The following is a 24,537-nucleotide window of genomic DNA, read 5'->3' on the forward strand; positions in this document are numbered from 1 at the left end:
AATAGTGTTTCTGCATCTATTGACATGATAAATTTTATCTTTCATCCTGTTAATATGGTGTATCACCCTTACTGATTTGTGTACGTTGAATCATCCTCATGTTCCAGGGATAATTTCCACTTGATCCTAGTCAATGGTCCTTTTAATGTGCTCTTAAATTTGGTAATTAAGAAATAATAGAAACTTATTTCTCACAGTTTTGGAGGCTGGGAATTTCAAGATCAAGGCTCTTACAGATTTGGTGTCGGTGGAGTGATCTCTTTTCCCAGGATGGAGCCTCGTTGCTGCATTCTCCTGTGGTAGGAAGGTCTAACACTGTGTTATTACATGGTACAAGGACAAAAAGAAAAAAATGAGATGAATACTACATCTTTACATGGCAGAAGGTGTGGAAGGGCAAAGGGACTTAGTTTCCTCTAACTCTTTCATAAGGTTGCTAATCCCATTCATAAGGGTAGATCTCTAATGACTTAGTCACCTCCTAAAGGCTCCATGTCATTACTGTTGAACTGAGGATTAAGTTTCAGCATGAAGTTTGGAGGGGACACAAATATTCAAACCATAGTATCTATAATACATTGTGAGTTAATTTTTGTGAAGGGTGTGAGGTCTGTGTCTAGATTAATTTTTGTTATATGTGGATATCCAATTGTTCCAGTACCATGGAAAAGAAAGCTGCTTTATTCCATTGTATTACCTCTGCTCCTTTGTCAAAGGCCAGCTGCCTATATTTACGTGGATCTTTTTCTGGGTTCTTTATTCTGTTCCATTGGTCTATTTGTTCCACTGGTCTATTTCATCAATACCACATCATCTTGATTACTGTAGATTTATAATAAGGCTTGAAGTCAGGTTGTGCCATGTCTTCAACTGTGTTCTTCTTTAATGTTGTGTTAATTATTCTGAGTCTTTTGTCTCTCTTTCTAAACTTTAGAATCAGTTTGTCAGTATCTGTAAGATTACTTGCTGGAATTTTGGTTGCAATTGCATTGAATCTATAGATCAAGTTGGGAAGAACTGACATCTTGGCCATATTAAGTCTTCCTACTCATTAACATGAAATGTCTCACCATGTATTTAATTCTTGATTTTATTTATCAGAGTTTGATAGTTTTTCTTATGTAGATCTTCTACATATTTGGTTAGATTTTTACCTATTTAATTGTTTACATACTAATGTAAATGATACTGTGTTTTTAATTTCGAATTCTATTGTTCATTGCTGATATGTAGGAAAGGGATTGACTTTGTATACTAACCTTATACCGTGCAACTTTTTTATAATCAGTTATTAGTTCCATTTTTTCTTATTTTAAGTTGTTTATTGTAAGATAATTTACAAATATCTTGCTGTCTTCAGTAATTCAAACAATGGAGGAACACTTTCTTCTGACAAAGACAGCAGTAAGCTAAAAACAAAATCACCTGGCTGAATATTCCTTACTTATCTCTTCTCTGAGGATGGAACTTCATTTTCATTAATCCAGAGCTTTAGCACCAGAGATAATTTCAATCAACTCTTTTGAAGTTGATTGAAGATGACAGCTTGACCAGTACGGTTGAATGTCAGTGTCAATTTCTCAATCATCTCAGAAGCATTCTTGCTAGCATTGTCCATGGCTGTCATCCTGGCACTCTGCTCACTAGTGGTGGACTCTTTCAGAGAGTAGTAGATGATGTTGTCCAGATTGTATTCTTAGTAATTTTGCAGCACATCAGCATCCATATAATTTAGATACTCGTGCTCTCAGCACTTTCAATGGTATTAAGGGAAAAGATGGGCTTTTCTTCTGCCTTATAGATGACAGACCTGAATCGATTAAAGTTGATGGAGACTTCATCAATTCATATACAAAATTGAGTAATTCAAAAGCAATGACTGATGCATCTCCAAAAGTAGGAGGCTTTCTTCCCATTTCTTTGAATGCCACTAGAAACTGGTCAGAATGAGTCCTATAAAGTATGCCTCTGATTTTGTCACCAATTCCAACAAGTATAACTTCTTTCCAAGCTACTACTGTTAGTGTAGCAACCTCACTTTTCATCTGTTTAGCAATGAAGGAATGAACAGCATCACACAGTCCTCGATCTGAGGGCATACCAATAAGGAGGTGTTTCTTCTTGTCTTCAGGCACCTTGATGCCAGCTTTTTCATACAGAGCCAAAGATCCCAATCTATATATTCGAGCATGTTTCAGCTCTCTCTCAGCTCGGGTGTATTTTGCTGCTGCTTCCATTTTCATAGACTTGGTAATTTTCTGGATGTTTTAGATGAACTTTAGTTGCCTCATAATACCTTTCAAAGTTGCCATATTTTGAACTTGAATTCATTGCAGCTACACGGTCCAGACCGACAGCCCAGCAACGCCCGTGTGAGAGAAGATGGTAGCTACAGCCCTGCTGAAGGTCTATCACTCAGGCCTCCTCTGGTTCCAGTTTTTTAATCGATTATTTTGGATTTTCTAAGTAGATGATTTCTTTAAATTCCTTAGGCTTTAAAGACTTTATCTTGGTGTTACAGAGTTTACTCTAATGGTACTGGTTATGGGTTTCCTTTTAGCTATCCTGCTTTTATATGTGTTGTGCTTACTGCATCTACATATCTGAATAGTTCATTCTGGAAAAATCAAGTATTATTTTTTCACATATTTCCTCTCATCATTTGTCTCTTCTCTTTTTGTGAAACCCTGACTTATTTAAGGTCTTCAACCTAACATTTCTATTAGCCTCACTTTCAGTTTTCTCATCTCTTTGATTTCTATGCACTGCATTAAAATATATATTAAAAATTTTAATTTAAAAAATATATATAGTTCTTTGATTTTATTTATCAGAGTTTTGTAGTTTTCCTTATATGGATCTTGTACATATTTGCTCAGATTTTTACTTAATTTTTTTAGGTACTACATTTTACTTACATTTTCTGTTCTGCTATCTGCTCTGTGCTGTAACTCAATAACACAAAGATCAAAATCAGGAATGAAAATGGGGACATCACCATAGATCCTACAGAAATCAGATAATTAAGGTCATACTATGAATAATGTTGTGCCAGTAAATGTAACAACTTAGATAAAATGGCAATTTTCTTGAAAACCAAAATGCCAAAACAATGCCAAAAAAACATATGATCTTCTCAATAGATACAGAAAAAGCCTTTGATAAAATCCAACATTGCTTTATGATGAAAACCCTCAACAAACTAGGCATCAAAGGAACATACCTCAAAATAATAAGAGCCAGCTATGACAAACTCACAGCCAACATCATACTGAATGGGCAAAAGCTGGAGCATTCCTCTTGAGAACTGGAACAAGACAAGGATGCTCACTCCCACCACTTATATTCAACATACTACTGGAAGTCTTAGCTGGAGTAATGAGGTAAGAGAAAGAAATGGAAGGTATCCAAAAAGGAAAAGAAGTCAAACTATCTCTCTTTGCTAACAATAACAATTCTATATCTAGAAAACCCTAAAGACTTCATGAAAAGTTTCCTGGAACTGATAAACAACTTCAGTGAAGTTTCAGGATACAAAATCAATATAAAAGTGGCATTTCTATATGCCAGTAGTGTTCAAGCCAAGAACCAAATCAAAAACACAATCCCATTTACAATGGCCTAAAAAAAAAAAAATACCTAGGAATCTATCTACCAAGGAGATGAAAGATCTCTACTAACGAGAAGAACTACAAAGCACTGCTGGAAGAAATTATAGATGACACAAAAAACTGGAAAAATATTACATGCTAATGAATTGAAGAGTCAATATTGTTAAACTGACCATACTGCTCAGAACACTACTATTTCAATCAAACTGCAAATGTCACTTTTTACAGAATTAGAAAAAAAACTATTCTAAAATTTATATGAAACCAAAAAAGGGCCCAAATAACCAAAGCAATCCTAAGCAGAAGGAAAGCAACAGGCATCACACTATCTTACTCCAAAGCATACTATAAGGCTACAGTAACCAAAACAGCATGGTATTGGTCCAAAAACAGACACATAGACCAATGAAAAAGAATAGGGAACCCAGACATAAAGCTGCAAACCTACAGCCATCTGATCTTCAACAAAGTTGACAGAATTAAGCAATGGGGAGAGAAATCCCTATTCAATATATAATGCTGGGATAGCTGGCCAGTTAGATGCAGAAAAATGAAACTGGACCTCTCAATATATTCAAAAATTAAGATGGATTAAAAATTTAATACAAGACCTCAAACTATGAGAATCCAAGAAGAGAACTTAGGAAACACCATATTGGACATCAGCCTTGAGAAAGATTGATGACTAAGTCCTGAAAAGCAATTGCAATAAAAAAAAAATTGACAAGTGGAACCTAATTAAACTACAGAGCTTCTGTATGACCAAAGAAGCTATCAACAGAGTAAATGTACAACCTACAGAATGGAAATGCAAAATATTTGCAAAGGTCTAATATCCAGAATCCAACAAAGGTCTAATATCCAGAATCTATAGGAACATAAACAATTTAACAAGCAAAAAATAACCTCATTTAAAAAAATGGGCAAGGGACATGAACAAGCACTTTTTAAAAGAAGATACACAAGCAACCAACAAACAGGTGAAAAAATGCTCAACGTCACTCATTATTGGAGAAATGCAAATCAAAACTACAATGAGATACCGTCTCACACCAGCCAGAATGGATATTACTAAAGTAGAAAAACAATAGATGCTAGCAAGGTCGCAGAGAGAACAGAATGCTTATACTCTGTTGGTAGGAATGTAAATTAGTTCAGCCCCTGTGGAAAGCAGTTTGGAGATTTCTCAAAGAATTTAAAACAGAACTAGCATTTGACCCAGCAATCCCATTACTGGGTATATAACCCCAAAGAAAATAAACTGGTCTACCCAAAAGACACATGCACTCATATGTTCATTGCAGCACTATTCACAATAGCAAAGATATGTAATCAACCTAGATGCCCATCAATGGTGGATTGCACAAAGAAAATGTGGTATATATGCACCTTGGAATACTATGTAACCACAAAAAGAAATAAAATCATCTCCTTTGTGGCAACATGAATGCAGCTGGAGGTCATTATCCTAAGTGAATTAATTCAGGAACAGAAAACCCAATATCAAATGTTCTCACTTATAAGTGGGAGCTAAATAATTGGGCACTCATGGATGTAAAGGTTACAACAATAGACACTGGGTACTACTGGAGGTGGGAGAGGGTTGAAAACACTGTTGAGCACTATACTCACTACCTGAGCAACAGGATCATTCATATCCCACACCTCAACATCACACAATATACTTATGTAACAAACATGCACTTGTACCCTCTGAATCTGAAATAAAAGTTGAGGTCCTTGCTCATGCCTGTGTCCTGAATGCATTGCCTAGGTTTTCTTCTAGGGTTTTTGTGGTTTTAGGTCTTATGTTTAAATCTTTAATCCATCTGGAGTTAATTTTTATATAAGGTGTAAGGAAAGGATTGAGTTTCAGCTTTCTACATATGGCTAGCCAGTTTTCCTAACACCATTTATTAAATAGGGAATCCTTTTTCCATTGCTTGTTTTTGTCAGGTTTGTCAAAGATCAGATGGTTGTAGATGTATGGCGTTATTTCTGAGGCCTCTGTTCTGTTCCTTTGGTCTGTATATCTCTTTTGGTACCAGTACCATCCTGTTTTGGTTACTGTAGCCTTTAGTATAGTTTGAAGTCAGAAAGCATGATGCCTCCAGCTTTTATTTATTTATTTATTTATTTTTTGCTTAGGATTTTCTTGGCTATGCGGGCATGCCATGGAATACTATGCAGCCATGAGTTCATGTCCTTTGCAGGGACATGGATAAAGCTCAAACTGACACAGAACAGAAAACCAAACACCACATGTTCTCACTCATAAGTGGATGTAGAACAATGAGAACACATGGACACAGGGAGGGGAACATCACACACTGGAGTCTGTCGGGAGATGGGTGGGGGGAAGGATAGCAGGGGACTGGGGGATAAGGGAGGGATAGCTTTAGGAGAAATACCTAATGTAGATGATAGGGTGATGGATGCAGCAAACCACCATGGCACATGTATACCTATGTAAGCTGCCCATTCTGCACATGTACCCCAGAACTTAAAGTGTAATAAAAATAAATGAATTTTTAAAAAGTTGAAATTAAAAAAACAACTAACAGAAGAAATTTAAAATCTAAATAAACACAGATCTGTTAAAGAAATTGAATTTGTATTCTAAAAGCCTCCCACAAAGAAAACTCTAGGCCACATTGTTTTACCAGTCAATTCTTCCAAACATAAGGAAGAAATAATACTGATCCCTCACAAACCCCTTTAGGATATGAGGTAGGGGGAGAAACACTTCCCAACTCATTTGATGTGATCAGCATAACCCCAATACTTAAAGCTGACAAATATATAATAAGAAAAGAACAATGTCCATTATAAATGTAGATGCAAATTTCCTTGAAAATATTATTAATAAAATCTGGCAAAATATAAAGGATAATATATCATTACCACGTCGTGTTTAATCCATGAATGCAGTTGGTTTAGCATTTGAAAATCAGTCAAGGTAGTATACTACCTTAGCGGTAAAAGAGGGAGAAAGTATATAGCACCTTAACACATGTGCAAAAATAACTTAAAATTTACTACTTTATAATAAAGACTCACAGTACCTTAATAACAGAAAATAACTTTCTCAATCTGATAAAATGGCATTGCTGTCATTTAAATGTGTTTTCCAAAGTTTATGTGTTATAATCCCCAGTGCAACAGAGTTGAGAGGTGGGACCCTTAAGAGGTGATTAAGTCCTGAGAGCTCTGCCCTCATGAATGGATTAATGCCATTATTGTGGGAGTGGGTTCCTGATAAAAGGATGAATTCTTCCCACTTTCCCATGCTCTGTTGCACAGGCTTTGCCATTGCACCCTTCTGCCATTACACCCTTCTGCAATGAGATGATGCAGCAAGAAGGCCCTTGCAAGATACAGCCCATTGATCTTGGACTTCCCAGTCACCAGAACCATCAGCCATGTAAATAAATTACCCAGTGTCAAGTATTCTGTTATATTGGCACAAAATGGCTTAAGACAGGCATCTATAAAAAACCTCCAGCCAGCATCCTACTTAATGAAATATGAATCCCTCTTCCCTATAATTTGGAAATGGTCAAGGACTTTCACTTTCACCACTTTTCTTTAACATTGTTATGTAAATCTGAGCCATATTAATAAGGAAAGGAAAAAAAGGGTGCATCAACTGGAAAGGAAAAATAAAAACTATTTTTTATGGATAATATGATTATATATTTTGAAAATTTAACAGACTCTACAAGAGTTAATTAAGTGAATTCAGCAAGGTCAAAGGATATAAGATCAACAAAAAAAATTAATTGGGTTATATATGCTTGCAATGACGAAGTTCAATTTATATTTAAATTAACTAAAATGAATGTTAAAGATTTAAGGAATAACCAAAAAAATCAAATATCTAGAAATAAATCTGACAAAAGATGTCAAGACCTTTCTGTTGAAAACTACAGAACATTACTGAAGTAAATTTAAAAAGTCTTTTGAAAAATGGAGAGACATGGTATCTTTATGGATTGAAAAACTTAGCATTATTAAGATATCCATTATCTCTAAGTCAATATAGAGATTCAGTATAATCCCTATCAAAATTCTAACAGGCTAATTCGAAGAACTAGATAGATGATTCAAAAATTGATATGGAAGGGCAAAGGCTCTAGAGAAGCTAGAGCAATTCTGAAAAAGAGAATAAAGTTGTAGGACTTACACTACTTGATTTTAAAATCTATTGTAAAGCTACTGTAATCAAAACAATATGATATTGATGTAGACAGACAAACAGACCATGAGAACAGATTAGAGAGCCCCTCATATATATTGGTGATTGATTTGTGACAAAGATGCAAGATCAATTCAGTGGGGAAAGGAAAGTCTTTTTAATACATTTTGCAATATCCTCTGGATATTCATATAAAAAAGTGAATCTATGGCTGGGCATGGTGGTTCATGCCTGTAATCCCAACACTTTGGGTGGCCGAGGTGGGTGAATCACTTAAGATCAGGAGTTCGAGACCAGCTTGGCAGACATGGCGAAACCCCATCTTAAAAAAAATACAAAAATAAGCTGGGTGTGTTGGTGTGTGCCTGGAGTACCAGCTACTTGGGAGGCTGAGATATGAGAATCACTTGAATCCAGGAGACGGAGGTTGCAGTGAGACAAGATTGCACCACTGCCCTCTAGCTTGGGCGACACAGCGAGACCCTGTCTCTAAAAAAAAAAACAAACAAAAAAAAGTGAATCTAGACTTTTATGTCTCTCTGTAGATTAAAATTAATTTGAGAATATCTTTGAGAATTCAGGCTAGACAAATGTTTCTTGGACAGAATACAGTATAGAAAGCACAAACAATAAAATCAAAACAATCGATTGGTTGGGCTTTGTCAAAATAAACAATTTTTGTTCATCAAAAGATCCCATTAAGAAAATGAATATAAACAAGAAACAGACTAGGAGACAATATTTTCATAACATATGTCTGTTTTTGTTTTTTTTGACCAAAAAACAAAATTTCCATCACTTGGAAATTTCCATCACTTTTTTGTAAGTTAAGGAGTGCATTAATTATCATGCTTGTCAATCTAGCACCTAGGCGTTTTGTGTAAAAGGTATTTCAGAACACTGGTGTTATATTCTGCCAGAACTAGAAGTCAGTTCTTTGACTTTTCAGATTCTCTACAAAATATAACATTTTTCTGAGCCACATTAGGGGGAATTTATAGTATCATAGTAATTACCTTATTTCACACAAACAGAATTGTATAACCAAATTCTCTATAGTTACCCTTCAGAAGTAAAGCCTGTATTTACTAGTTTCCTAGGGAGGAGGCATTATTGCATAGGAGTAGATAAACCTCTGGAGAAAATGTTGGCCTGGAGTATATTTTTAGCCATCAGCCTTCCTGTAAGTGGAGCTATGGCCATGTGTGTGTATACACATGTGTGTGCATGTGCATTTTCATGACTGCAGATATAGACACATGTATGCATAGTTTTTGCAGATAAGATATATTTTCAGATAAGAATGGAGTAAAATTTTAACTTGGATTTCATTGTAACATTTGGATATAAGATATCTAAAAAATGATCAGCGTTTATTGGTAGAGCATGATTACTTGCAAAAGAATTTAACTATTTTATGCTAGTGACAGCTAGAGTTTTTCAGAGGAATTCATTTCTAGTAATTACTGTTTGATAATATAAGAGTAATGTGAATTTCCTGCTTCCTGCACATAATGAGAATGTGAATTTAATACCTTCTTTATAGCCTTGTTCCTCAACTCCATAGAGCAGGATGAGGAAGAGATAATTTGTGGTGTGGAGTTCAGGGGCTTTTGTGACCTTGGGTCCTATCCTTTCATCTGAGTACATCCTCAGAGACAAGAGGCAGAAGAGAAGACAGAGGAGGAAAAACAAAAATGAAAAAGAATAACAAATGCAAGGGAGGAAATACACAGGAAGAAAGAAGAGGAAAATACACTGAAAAGCTGTGGTGAAATGCTGTCAGTGTAATCCCAAGGGCCTCAGGTGGCACAGGTCCCCTGGCTTCTAATTTGCCTCTCAAGACCTATTTGTGGTCAGAAGAACCTTGTTCTGTCAGTACTTAGAGGTATGACCTTGAATAGGTTTTCTTTTTCTTTTTTTTAATTTTTGTATTTTTTAAATATATATATTTTATTGCACTTTAGGTTCTGGGGTACATGTGAAGAACATGCAGGATTGTTGCATAGGTATATACATGGCTATGTGGTTTGCTGCCTCCATCCCCATCACCTATATCTGGCATTTCTCCCAGTGTTATCCCTTCCCACACTAAAATTAACTCCAGATGGATTAAAGACTTAAACATAAGAACTAACACCATAAAAACCCTAGAAGAAAACCTAGGCAAAACCATTCAGGACACAGGCATAGGCAAGGACTTCATGACTAAAACACCAAAAGCATTGGCAACAAAAGCCAAAATAGAAAAATGGGATCTAATTAAACTCCAGAGCTTCTGCACAGCAAAAGAAACAATCACTAGAGTGAACCGGCAACCAACAGAATGGGAAAAAATTTTTGCAATCTACCCATCTGACAAAGGACTTATATCCAGAATCTACAAAGAACTAAAACAGATTTACAAGAAAAAAAACAAAAAAACCCGTTCAAAAGTGGGCAAAGGATATGAACAGACACTTTTCAAAAGAAGACATATGTGAGGCCAAGAAACATGAAAAAATGCTCATCATCACTGGTTGTTAGAGAAATGCAAATCAACACTACATTGAGATACCACCTCATGCCAGTTAGAATGGTGATCACTAAAAAATCTGGAGACAACAGATGCTGGAGAGGTTGTGGAGAAATAGGAATAGGTTTTTAAATGTCCTTTGACTTCTTTTAAAAAGTGAGCTAGCATCATGTATTTTGTGGTTTTGTGAAAACTAAAGCAGATAGTGCCTACAAACTTCAACAGAGTGTCTGGCACATCATAAACACAAAATAAATGGTCATTAGTATAATGATCTCAATACCACATCTTCCAGCTGCAAAGAAATGGTTTTGCTCCAGACAGTGCTTTTCAAACTATCCGTGTTGAAGAATCGCTTCTAAAAATTACCAGTCTACTGTGTGTTTATACTTTTGTAAAATGCATTTATTTATAAAATGGATTACCAGAAAACTGAAATGAAAAATATAAGCAGATATAAAACAAAGCCATCGATTTTTATTCTTATATTTGGTACACATCAAGTATCTGTCAAATTATTATAGGAGTTACTAAGTGCTTCTAATTTCTGAATACATCTTATGGACTGGAAATAGTTTGCAGTTAGGCATCGGTCCATGGTTCATACTTGCAGTACCACTGCTCTGTGAGGAGCGGATCTACTGTTGCCTATAAATACATAAGAGTGGACTTTGCTAAGACAAGGGCCTTAGGAGTGTTTAGAAGTCTGTGCTGGGGTGCTAGTTATGGTCCAAGCTCCCTCCCTCACACATGTCTCTAATGGCTCCAAACTCTGAAGAGTCTGCTTTGAAGGAAATCTTCACATAAAAGGTCCTATGTAAAAATAACTCTATCCTGAAGGTGATGGAGTTATTTAGAATCTATGAAGTGAACAGCTAGAGTTGAGAAGTTGCCCAACAGTCTACAAATGTTCAGTAACATAGACTTTATCAAAAGATACACTCTCCTCCTCTCTAAACCTCACCAGTATTCCTTCCTTTCCAGTGTTGATTTGTTGATTTGGATTATCCTTGATGCAAATATCTGATTTTAGTTAATACTTTAAGGTGACAAAGTAACAAGAGCTGTTAGATGACAGTTCTTTGTATTTTAAGACGACAGCTCCTAGGGAACTTCAGATTCTACTCTCATCTGTTGAAGATCTACCATACTAGGCACCATGTCTGGGGCCTTGGTTCACAAGGCCTTGCTGATACAGCAGCTCAGTGAGGTTGGAGTTTTTAATCAATGCCATTTATTAGGAAATTGAACTTCAGAAAGCTTTAATAACTTGCCTGTGGTCTGATTCAAAGATAGGTGTAATGAGTCCAGGTTTAATCATCTTTCATCATTTTACTATACTATATCACAGGTTTAATCATCTTTCATGACTTTTTGTCACTGTCATTGTGTGTGTATTATTAGGAATCCTCATGGGAAAGTGCATAGTCTACCACAGCCCTAAGCACTGGCGTTTATGATAGGCCAGCCATCTAGGAAGAAAATGTCTGTGCTTATATGTCACCAGCTTTTGTAGCATTTATCTCTAATAGATAAGGATATTTTTAATAAGGTAATAATTAATCACAGTTTAATGAAGAACTTAGGTTAACTGTAAGACAGGCTAAAGAAGTTGGTAATTTATTAAATACCTTCAATTTAAGAAAGACTTTTAAATAAAGGATGATAACAATCAACTTAAATGATACTAAAATTACAGAGGGATGACGTCTCAAATGCAGCAGAAAATACTTAAGCTAATATGGTGAAGAATTTCCTGCCATGATGTTGCTTTATAGCTTTGGAATGGTCTCGGAAGTTCATACAGAGTGTCTAAGAATAGGTGTATGGCCTGTTTTCAGAATGTCTTGGTTGAGAATTCTTGGATTGACTGCATTACTAGTAGACTTGATCTGCAGTGGTTGTGACTCATAGAGGTAACCTCCAGAGGAAAGAATATGTACTTCTGAATGTTCTGATGCCTTTATTCATCCATGCGACAAATAATGCTTGAGTTCCTTCTGAGGACCAGGCATTGTTTTGCAGATATGATGGTGAGCATGGCAGAAGAGACCCTTTTCTTGTGTAGCTCATATTCTTGAGGAAAGACAAAAAACCAAATAGTTCAACAAGGTAGTTTTTTAGTGACAATGTTATTGATGAAATAAACAGGTTGATGTAGTGGAGTGCAGCAGGTAGTGGGGCCATTAATTTTCATTATGTGATCAGGCAAGTTCCCCCTTCCCGTGCCTACAGTCAAGAAGAAACAGAGTACATCTAGGGAGGGTCTCATAGGCCACAGTAAAGGGTTTGTATTTTAACAATGAGAATCCAGAAGAGAGCCTTAAACAGAAGGATAGCATGATGCATTTTGAATTTATAAGTCACCCCATTTTCCTGCTATGAAAGAAATAGGGGGATTGGGACAAAGATGGAAATGCGAAGTCAGCCAGTGAGGCTGCTGCGCTATTGCAGCCTACTGAAGGCAGGAAGCATCCAGGCAGGAGATGGCAGTAGCCTGGACTAGGGTGACAGCAGTGGGTTTGGAGAGAAGGGATTAGACTGCCAGGAATTACTTATGCATTGGGATGAGGAAAAAGGGAAGAATGGAAAATGACCCCTGACCTGGGTGGTATTATTTACTGAGGTGAGAGAGACTAGAGGAGGAGCAGTTTGGAGAGAAGTCACTTGGCCGTGTTACATTCAAGGTGCTTATTTGATATCCAAGTAGCTGATTATCAAGTTGACAGTTACATAAATGGGCTTCAAGCTCAGTGGTGAATTGGAGCTGGAGACAAACGTTTGGTAGCTTTCAGCAAAGAGATGATGTCAGAAGTCTCCAAGGGCCTGTGCGAGGTCACCTGGAGGGAGAATGTGCTAGAGGAGAGGACCTATGCCTGGGCACTGGGGCACTCCAGTGTCTAAAGGAGGAGAGAAGGAGATTGAGAAGAATCAAACCAAAGCGTGGGTGTCATGGAAGCCCAAGAGAAGAGGCCTCTCCTGGAAAGATAAGCTGAAGTCGAAAGATCCGCTGTGCCCCCAACCCCTGTTGATGCCACAGACCCTGGACCCACACAGCTTCAGGACTGACCTGGAATTGAGCTAACCTCAGTTACATTAGGCCAAGGCACAGGGCGTGTGCCCCCTCCACTCTGCTCTCTCCTGTTGTCCCACATCTGAACTGCTGCTTGTCTGGTGGCTGCCTTGTGGTGCACTTATTCACGTTGTAAACATTTGCTGAACAGCCTGTCTCTGCTGGGACTTCAGGTGTAACCATGAACAAGAGCAAGCTACACAGTTTCTGCCCTCGCAGAGCTTACAACATAATAGGATCACCAATGAGAAATAAGACAATTCCAAGGAATGGACATTGTTGAGGTGCAGCTGCTTCTAGTACAGACTGTGTGATCTGGGCAGGTCAAGTTGCTGCTCTAAGCCCGGATTTTCCTGTCTGAAAAATAGAATTATGTTTGAGAGACTTTCTAATATACCCTGAAGATGTGAATTAATGACTGTGTGAATCAAAACTCCTATACATCCCATCCCATTTTAATTGCATCCCTGGAAAGGACAGTGAGTGGGAAGGCCAGGCTAGCCTTTCTGTGTGGTGAGTCACGTTGGGTGCTTTAGTCCACACCAAGCCTCTAAACTTCCTTCCGCTCGCTTCAAATCTCTCCCCATGAGCTCCCCATGGTCCATTTTCCCTCGTATTTTGGCTCTTCTTTCCCATCTCCACCACTCCATTTCTGTCAGCTTTGGGCCTTCTCCTGTGTTCCACTTGACCATCTCAAAGCATATAAAAGGGCTTGTTTTCACAAGGAAGAACCTCTGGTGATGAGCCGTGACATTTTACCTTCCTGGGAGGAATCTTTAATGTTTAGATTATCTGGGGATGTTGAACAAAGGATTGTGGGAAATTCAAAGCTTTTTTACAAGGGGAAAAAAATGCCCACAGAGGGCGAGGTGTACAAAGCGTTGTCCTGGTAATAAACTCTGTCACTTCCTAGAACACAGCCGCACCTCTCCTCAGACACCTCCAAAGCTTTTGGGGAGGGAGCTGGTTGCTGTGGCTTTTCAGAGGAGTGCGAAATGTGTCTCTGAAAAGAACACAGCCATTTGTTCTCTGTCAGGATGCCTCTTTCATACTGTATTTAGAGTGCTGTGGGGGGTGTAGATGGGGAGAAAGAAGAATATGAAATGCTCTTACTTCCCTGGGGCTCATTCTTCCTGCACCACGGGACTTTGAACCCACTGAAATATTGTGACAAACATACACTATTATATGCAGAGACAGAGAGGAAGCCGCATGTGCACCTCTGAGTTCATGCCTTGATAGTATCTGTGTGCCACAATGAGGTGGCGCAGGCTGGCGGAGAAGTAAACAGTCGATCTGAATTCTGCTGTGTAACCCTTTGTCTTTCTACACTCCTGAAAGCCTTTATTTTTCCGATCTGCAAAACAGAGATGAAAGTATGATCCCCTAGTCCCTTTCTTAAGAGGTTTTAAGGACCACCATGTGAGAATCATAACTTTTCAATGTTCACAGTACGTGCTATTCCGTGATCATCCCACTCATGGGAGGGATTCGTGAAGCAGCTAGAATGAAATAGTGTAGCATCCAAGAATATTCATGGGTTTTTTGGTTTTGTTTTAAATTTTATTTGAAGCAATACCAACAACAATTTCTTGATTATGTTTTACTGAATAATCAGTTAACATCTTTCTAGCATGTGCCAGCAGGGGGGAAGGAGGGTGGTGGAGAAAGAGCGTCTAGGATGGTTCTGTTTCATTCACAGCAGATAATCCTTGAAGCAGCTGGTACAGATTGTGTGGATGACAGAGAATTCGGTGCTATTGAGCTTAATGATCTTTAATATAAAAGTGTCAGGATATCCAGCTGACTTATATACCCAGCTGAACTCCTGATCCTCCCTCTTCCCAAACCTGCTCCATTATCTTTTCCATCCCGGTTTATTTAACTCCATTCTTCTAGTTGCTGTAGTTTAAAACCTTGGGGTCATCTTGGGTGCGTGTCTCTCTTACACTCCTCATTCAGCGGCTAGCACGTGCTCCTAGCTGTGTCTTCATAGTCTATCGAGAGCCCCACTATTTCTCCTGAGCTGTGTTCTACCACTCTGGCCAAGGCCACCATCATCTGGATATAACCTAGAAGATCTCCCTGCCTCCACCCTTAACCCCCTTCAGTCTCTTCTCAACAGAACAACCAGAGACATTCTTTGCAAACTTAAGTGTGGGACTCCTCTGTGAAACCCACCAATGGTTTCCCAATCACACCAACTAAAACTCAAATCTTTATAGGGTCTCTACGGCCCCGCATGATCCAGCCCTTCACTTCACCACTACCTGCTACCCACTTTGACCTTGTTTCTGTGTATTCAGTCTACTCTAGTCACATTGGTCCCTTTCTGTTCTTCAAAAGCTCCCACAAGATGCTTCTGCCCCACAGCTTTGCCCTGGCCATCACCTCTCCCAGGAGCCCTCCTCCCTGGATGTCTGGCTCACTTCCTCACACCTCTCATATCATTCCTCAAGTCTCCTCAGTGAGGCCCTCCCTGGCACTCTACCCAACATTCCACCCCCAACCCCAGTACTTACCATACTTCTCTGCTTTCTTTTTTCCTGAGGAATTATCAGTTTATAGCATTCTGTATATTGTACTTATTTATCTTGTTTATTGTTTTTCTCATGCAGTATAATATAAGCTCTGTGAGGACAAAGATTTGCTTTTTTTTTTTTTAAGAACGGGGTCTCATTCTGTGGCCCAGGCTGGTCTTGAACTCCTGGCCTCAAACCATCCTCCTCCCTTAGCCTCCCAAGTATCTGAGATTACAAACCAGCACTCCCAATGATACTTGCTGCTATATTCTCATATTCTAAAATACTACCTACTATGTAGCAGGGACTCAATAAATTATATTTTGGAGGTGGAATGAATATGTAAAATAAAGGCCTGATGATAGGTTATCTGTATTAAGATACATTCACAGAAATGTCAGCAATATAACAGCTACTTGGAGCACCTGCTGTACATTGTACTTTCTATCATTTAATCCTCACAACAACCTTTTGAGATAAGTATGATAATTATCTTAATTTTATGAATGAGGAAACCGAGATTCAGTTTAAGAACTTGGTCCAGATCACACCACGATGGATCTAGGATTCAAACCCAGGTCTTTACAACTTCAGAGCTTTTAATCATTATACTTTAACACACTGGATTCCACCAACTTCAAGGTTAAAAACCAAAACGGGAAACATATTCCAGTTCCTTCACTATCTCCCTTACATTAATTGTTATACTTTTTCCCCCTGCATCTACTCAAACAAATAAATGAGATCTCAAGATTGAGAAGAAAAAGAGAAAAGACTAGTTATTCCCTGAGCTCCTAAAAGAATAATCTTCTTTGAGTTCTCGTAACTGAAATGTCACGAAGCTGCGGAATTGCACTGGCTTTGGAATGCGATGCTCCAGGTCTGCCGCGACTGCCCTGGTCCTTGGAAATGGCAAGTCATCTAGCCTCTCTCTATGCCTCAGTTTCCCTGCATGTGGAAAGCCGATTTCGGGCAGGTGATCTGTCAGGTCCTCCCCTCCCGATATCCTAGTGTGTGAGACTCCTGGTCTGTCTTCCATTGCCATGGACATAAGGTGGAGGGTAGGCATGGGATACAGCGCTTCATGTAATGTCACTTATTTGCCTTTATTTTAGGGAAGGATTTCTGCTCATAGGAGGAGCCTTCCCATAGCTCCAGATTCTAAGGAAGAGTGACCCCGTGTGATGTAGTTGAGATATGCAGCCCCCATCCTGCTTATTAGAGTCAATGATGGATAGGATTTAGAGGGCTAGCTTCTGTCTTGGCCTTTATTTATTGACAACCTAAGTCTCCTTAAATCCTTTCTGGAACAAGTCAAGGGATAAAACATAAATAACTTTAATACTGCTGAACTCTGCGACCTTCAGTAAGGTGTTTACCTTCTCTGGGGCTGTGTTTGCTTCTCTGAAAAATGGGAGAAAATGTTCTCCAAGCTCGTAAGAACACTGAAAATATAGGAGCACTGAAAAGGCTCACCCCAACCCCAGCCCATTTTCCAATGGCACTGAAATGAAACCACTGCCAACACAGAATTGCCAATCATGCTTCCAATTTCTGTTAGTTTCAGAACATTTAGGGTTGAAGAGGTTTTTCTTGATGTCTAACCCAAATCGCTCCTCCTGAAGCAAAGACTTTACAGGAAGCTTGGCAAAGCTCTCTGAAATATGGACTCTGGAGATTAATAGGAATATGACCATGTGGCCATTCGTGTGCTTGGCAGAGTGTGTCTACATATGCTGCTTGTGCCAGGATGAGCCTGTGTATCCATGCCAATGTGTGTGTGATGAAGCATGCAAGTGTGTACAGGAGTGTGGATAAACAGATTTTTGAGTCACACAGGCTGGCCCATCCTGGCACTTTGTCTTCTCTTTGGTTGCCATGACAGCAGTGAGGGGCTGTGCATCAGTAAACAAATCTCCCTGCGTGGAGCCAGGAGGAGAGGTCTGGAGTGAGAGGCTAAAACACGAGCCAAGCGGTCCTCCAACAGAAGCTTTCTTACCCCAGCGGACCTACCAGAACATCTTCATCACTAGACGAGCATTGAGATATCCGTCCAGTTGCCCTGTGACTGACTCTGGGGTGACATAACGTGGGCAGACATTTCAGGCTGGAGCTAGGCTTTCATCAGCCTCACTTCTAATCCCCAAGAGTTAGCAACAGCATAATCAGTTCTAGAAATGTGAATGATCAAAGCCCCTCCTAGTATCAGCCTATGGGCTAAAACCAGTTACTTTATTAGGGCAGAGATTAGCCACTTTGTGATTTGTCTGTAGCAATGGCTCCTTTATAGGTTCATACATTCATAAAATATTAATTTTAATAATAACCTAAAAAGGCTTTCAAAGAAGTCCCCGTCTTCTCTCCCCTCACCCCTCTAGGCACACATGATAAATGTTTTGGGCATTCTACCTAGTCTGAGATTATGTAATTCTTCCACTTCATCTTACTGATGAGTAATATAGGACTAGCTGTGTATGAATAGTTTTTACAATTGATGTTTCTCATGTACACTACTGCAGAAAAAAAGTAGTCACAAATACAAATGCAGTAACCAGGATAAAAGAAGAAAACTGTACTCAACCATGCAGTGCAAAGAGATATCCACCTTGTTCTTAGTTTCCATGACTGAAATTTACAAATCCAAGCCTTGAGTACATACATGGGATCCAGAATAGAGGCTCATCCATGCTTAACCCCAACTCCCTTTCCTTCCCCCTATACAAGAGCCGTATGTGAGGGGACTTACAGGTCACCCTCCCTCAGAGGAGCCAGGTTTGAGGCTGAGGAACAGCCAGAAATTAAGGATAACAGAACTGGGTAAGGGGAAGTATCTGCAATGAAACACGACTTGGATTTGTGTCACTGTACAATCTCTTAAGGGAATCTAGTCAGGACTCTCAGAGTCAGCCAGATCTATCCCTGCCTCTGGTTATGAGCCTAGGGTTTATATGTGTCCTGATTCAACTCTGACGAAGAAATCGAGACAGCGAGGTAACTGCCCCATTTGTAAGCAACAGAGGATACCTGTATCCCAAGCTCCGAAAATAGACCTGTGGTGTTTCTGTTGCATCACATGGGGATTTGTTTTTTTGTTCCCCTTGCTTGGAATTCTGAAACCTAGCCTCATCCCATCTTGAGTTCTGTTGTATCTCTGGGTGTGGAAACCCTGCATAGAACAAATGAAAAGGAGTTGATTACCTGTCCTCTTACCTGAGGCCACAGGCTGTTGCCAAGCGGCCTTAGAGAATATGAACACTCTTCTAATATAGGCCGGATCCCCCTTTTACATTTCCTGTGCCTTGCTCCAAGGGAACTGGATAAATTGAGATATTCATAGTGCCCGGCTTCGAGCTGCCTTTCAGTGGGGGAATTCAGCAGTCATCTGGTTAACTAAATAACGGTAATGTGCTTTATCTTTGCAAAAGCATCATCATCGGAACAACCCCAGGATCCTCTGCGAAGAGGAAAGGGTACTCAGATCCTCAGAGGAGAGAGAGGACCAGCTAAAGGAGTATGCTTTCTTTCCCAGGTCTGGCCACATACATATTCATGAGCCTGGTGGGCATGTTAAATCTAAGGCTTATGAAGCTGAATCTTATTTGCTTCTGTTCTCTACAGAATGCAGTATGTGTATGAATAAATGGAAACAGAATCAAGCAGTAGATCACTGGCTTGACTAACGCTATGAACTTTATTCTAGGTCTTTAATAACCCAACACAGAGCAATGGATTTTTATGCTACTGTCTCAATGAAAAGAATAGTCTCTTAAAGAAAAACAAAACCCGTCTGTTTTTATATCCTTATTTTCCTCAACCTTGGGCTGAAATGAAATCCCTCTTGTAGATTTTAAATGTTGACTTCTAGATAGCAGGGAAGACAGCTAAGGCGTTATGAAAACAGCACATAAACTGGAAGAAGACAATAGTTTGAATTTTGTCTTTGCCTCTTGCTAATTGGGTTGTTTTGGGCAAGTAATCTTTCTGAATCTCACAGGGCTTTTGAAACTACAAATGAAATAGTTTACATGAAAACAATGTGTAAATTTCACAAGTTGAAATGTGTTATATGAACATTAGCTGTTCTTGATATTTTGTCTCTATAATCTGTGGAATCTACTGTCATACCAGACACTGGGTTAAGCTTCATAGACCCTTGTTGGAATGTGATACGATGCAGGCTTTACCTGACCTCGTGAAGTCTGCAGACTAGTCAGGGAGACAGGCCATGGTCCTAACAATTATGACAGCGAGGGAGGAGGGGCGACAAGAGTTAGGAAAAACACAGGTGCCGGACCTGCTACCCAGGTTCCCAGTGAAAGAACAAAACAGAAAAGGCCGCTTGATAAAGGAGGCCCCCCACATCCTCCATTGAGGTGCTGGAGCTGCTCAGGAGGTACCCTCAGTGGGGCACATTCGTTGCTTCTTTTAGCCAAGAGGCTTGGCCAGATTCGTCAGACTCTGGGCCTGTGAGTTCCAGCTAGGATGCCAGGTGGGAGGGTGGGAGGAAAGGGAGCTTACAATGGCAAAGAAGAGCAGGGAAACTTCCAAACACAGGGAGCATGTGGAAACAGCGCTTAACCTGCAATCGGAAGAGGTTAGACAAAGGGAGGTTAGACTGGGGTCTGTTGGCCTTTCCCACCAGAAATCAAGCTACGTCGTCATTCTGGGGACCATATAGAGATGACACACTCCATTCCTCTTGGTCTAGTTTACAGTAACTATAGTTGAGTCAAACCAAGAGAAACTGGTGGCGGCACGCAGGAGTTGCCGCTAGTTTACCTGCTCCCTTTGGGTCAGTGCAGAGATGGAGTACTCCTTCTTTTAAGCCTCTGGGAATCAGGGAAGAGCTATCATTTTTCCTAGTAAGCCTGGATATTTTTCATAGAAAAGGATCTACTGAACATACACTATGTGGTAGGCCTGTTCTAGTCTGGGAAGATAGAAAATTGAATGAGGCACAGAATGTTTTTACAAAAAGCTCACAAGAAGGAGAGACAGTCACACATACGGCTGACCATGGTAAAGGTCTGACTGCAAGATGAGCTCGAAAGAGATGAAGAAGAGGTAGACTGGAGGCCGGAAAGTTGGGAGTCAGGGATGACGGGACCCAAACAGAAGAGGCAACGTTTCAGCCTGACCTTGAAGAAGGGTTTTGTCTCAGGCAGATAAGAAGGAATTCCAGGCAGATAAGCATTGTGCACTAGCCTTGAACGCCCACCCTGCCTTTTCAGGAAGTGTGGAGAATGTGCTGTAGTTGAAACGTGGCTGTGGTGGGCTGTAGGCAGGCAGGGGGTGGGTGGGGATGGTGGGAAGAGAAAGGTTTGGCTCCAACTATGTAAGACTCTGAAGGCCACGCTTGAAGGCTTCATCCTCTTCATTCAGCAGAGGGTGATGGAAGCTGTAGAGGAGGCGCTAATAGAGTAGAAAGAGATGGAATTTACATCTGAGAGTCGTGGTTCCTCTGAGTGGCTATGTGTCCTTGGACACTTGCCCTCTTAAAGGGCCACTTAAGTCCCTTTAGATTCAGTTTTCTGAGCTGGAAAATGGATATGTTGATCATAATGCTTACCCTAGATGTTCAGGATGATTATGTTCCTCTGGTCATAGCCTGCTTAAATTCTCCTTTTTCAAGGTCTTGCTCAAAATATCACCTTCTTATTAAACCTCTCTGGATTCCCCCAGAGCTTAGTTGAAAAATCAAGACATATACCTATGATGAGATAAAGCAGCATGTAAAAATGCCATTAGGTTAGGCAAATATGGGGGCCATGAAGGACTCGGGCTCTTACGGGAGAAAGACCTGGGTTTGTTTCTCACCTAAACTCCATCAAGTTGCATAACATTTTAAGTTAAGGATGAAAATACCTATTATACCTTCTCAGTGGTTGTAAACATCAAATGAGCAAAATGTGTGAAGGTGCTTGGTAAATTAAGACATGCTCTACACGTTCCTTACTGTGGTTATTACTGGAGGTGTGGAAGTGATAAGATCCAGTGAATGACCTTTTAAAAAAACAATAATGTTGAGCCGGGCATGGTGGCTCATGTCTGTAATCCCAGCGCTTTGGGAGTCCGAGGCAGGTGGATCACCTGAGGTCAGGGGTTTTGAGACCAGCCTGACCAACATGGTGAAACCCTGACTCTACTAAAAATAAAAAAATTAGTTGGGCACGGTGGCGGGCGCCTGTAATCCCAGCTGCTCAGAAGGTTGAGGCAGGAGAATTGCTTGAACCCGGAAGGTGGAGGTTGCAGTAAGCCAAGATCATGCTGCTACACTCCAGTCTGGGTGACAGATCAAGACTTCATCTCCAAAAAAACATAACGTTGATAGTGTAAGATGGGTGAAAGGAGGAGAAAGAGACAGGAGGTTGAGAGACCAGCTGGATGCTATTGCAGTGATCCAGGCAGGGAAGGGTGAGGTCCTTGACCAAGATAGTGAGGATGGAGAGGCAGGGTGAATTCAGGTGCTTTTGTGAAGGTAGAACCAACAGGACGATGGTACTAATTGGACAGGAGGGACGCAAAGAAGCAAAGAGCCAAAGGTAAGAATTTCGGTGGGTGGTGATGCCATGAACCAAGCCAGCCCCTTGTTACTTCCAAATTGCTGAAATTCAGAAAGCGGAAAGGAGGCATTTCAGGGCTTGAATTCAGTTACCCTGGCCCTCACTGGCCCTCACTGGCCCTGGTCACTCTTCATTTTGGCTCTCTCCTTCCCTTCCCCAATAGCACCTTTAGTAGAACCCAGTGAACCTGAAGCCAAGCACAGGAGAATTTCTCCTTCCAATGTGCCTTTCCCTACCCCTCTGCCTGATTGTAAGCAGGTGGCCGTACCCAAGGAAACCAGCTCTATCTCAGCAGAAAGGCCAGGTGAGGCCCGAGCAGGTGTCTCTTGGCATTATGGTAGACTGGCACCTCCCCTTTCCCTGCTCTGTGACTGGGACCCATCCCCAGCCCCTCATTCATTTCTGCATTCCTGGACATGAGGGAGAAACTGGCAGGACCCACAGTGGGTGCTGGACTCCCCTCAGATTCAGGCTACGGCTCTATTTTTTTTTTTTTTTTTGAAACAATGTCTTGCTCTGTCGCCCAAGCTGGAGTGCAGTGGCATGATCACAGCTCACTGTAACCTCGAACTCCTGGGCTCAAGCAGTCCTTCCACCTAAGCTTGCCAATGTGCTGGGATTACAGGCATGAGCCACTGTGCCTGGCCTGTGGCTCTTTATGGGGATCACATTTAATAAGTAAAAGAGCTTCCTGGGTAGTAGGAGAACACCTGAGCCATGGCTGGGAGCCACTGCACTGGTGAGCGGCACCCTAGCCTGGAAGGATGTGTGGTGAGGAGAAAGGCTTTGCTAGAGGTGGCTTCTGGAGGAACCTTTTAGCAAACTGTGATTTACTTATCCCCATTTGTTCACCCATTGAATTCAATCCTCCTCTTCTCTACAGGGAGCCCTTAGTTCTCTCCTCTTTTCCCGTGGAGCTGTAGCCTTCTCATTCTGTTGTCACAGTGAGTGAGATTGGTCCCTTGTGCCTATCATGGGCTCTGTCTTCTTCCTGACCTCACCTGGGCTTTCCCTCTGCCTCCTTATCTCTCCTCCACCCACCCCACCTTCCCACTGGCTTTACGGGAGTCAGGTATCCTTCCCACGACCCTTCCTTTCTTATTTAACTGCCATCAGCCACCTTTGAATAGCATTTTAACCTTTCAGGTCATCAGCCCCATTGATCTTCAGTGGCTTTTATTGAGCACCAGAGTACAGGGCAGCAGAGGCTACACAGCATTGTGGTTAGAGTTCACGTCTCAGCAAGGCATTTCACCTCACTAAACCTCAGCTCCCCCATCTGTTAGATGGGAATTTTAATAGTATTAATACTTCACAGGATGGTTGTGAGGATTAAATGAGTTAACGGGTGTGAAAACCTTGATACAGCGTTGACACATCATCACTGGTCAATATTCATTAGTTACTATTGTTATGAAAAGGAGAAAGAGTAGCTGCGCCCTTCAGAGGGTTAAGGGTTTTCGTTGGTGCGGAGGAGGTGGAACATGGCATTTTGAAACCTAACTTCTCACATGGCTAAGAAAATACCTTTCAAAATAGAGCAAGCAATTGGTTGGTCCTGACTGGAATGCAGCTAGTCTGGGAAGGCTTCCTGTGTGAGGCTGAATGAGGTGTGTTTCTGTGTAACATTGTAAGGAGGTCACAGTGGCAGCCTGGGTCAGAGGAAAGTGACCATGGGCTTAATAGAGGTGTTGCTCAGATGCTGTCTCTGCTGCTTGATTCACCCTCTCCCTTAGTCATGGCCCTGTCCAAACCCAGTGAATCTTATCCTTCTTGTCCACAGGGAATTTGCCAAAGAGAGAGAGAGAGTGGAGAACCGAAGGGCTTTCATGAAGCTGCGGCGCCAGCAGCAGATTGAGCGGGAGCTGAATGGCTACCGGGCCTGGATAGACAAAGCAGGTAGGCCTGGGGGGCTGCAGGAGGCTGGTGAGTGGGCTGCAGAGACATCAGGGCCAGCCCCTCACTCCCAATGCCCTGATTCAAGGCGCAGCCTAGACAAGAGAAGAGACACTCTGGATGTCTGCTGGTTGGCCCTTAAGGTTCCCTGTTCATCCC

At 40.7% G+C, this 24,537-nt stretch overlaps 1 protein-coding gene and 1 pseudogene across 1 annotated transcript in view; one reads left to right on the top strand and one right to left on the bottom strand.

Annotated features, from left to right (window-relative positions):
- CACNA1E (calcium voltage-gated channel subunit alpha1 E) overlaps positions 1 to 24,537 on the top strand; it is a 336,624-nt gene that overhangs the window by 216,389 nt on the left and 95,698 nt on the right. The window contains exon 8 of the mRNA XM_064370632.1: positions 24,266 to 24,381. Coding sequence (XP_064226702.1) covers positions 24,266 to 24,381 — 116 coding nt within the window. The remainder of the gene's footprint in view (positions 1 to 24,265; positions 24,382 to 24,537) is intronic.
- Positions 1,479 to 2,378, bottom strand: LOC105711712 (ATP synthase subunit gamma, mitochondrial-like; annotated as a pseudogene).

This window comes from Aotus nancymaae, unplaced genomic scaffold (assembly GCF_030222135.1).
Source record: "Aotus nancymaae isolate 86718 unplaced genomic scaffold, 86718_ANA_hifiasm-v0.15.2.pri h1tg000108l, whole genome shotgun sequence".
Lineage (NCBI taxonomy): Eukaryota > Metazoa > Chordata > Mammalia > Primates > Aotidae > Aotus > Aotus nancymaae.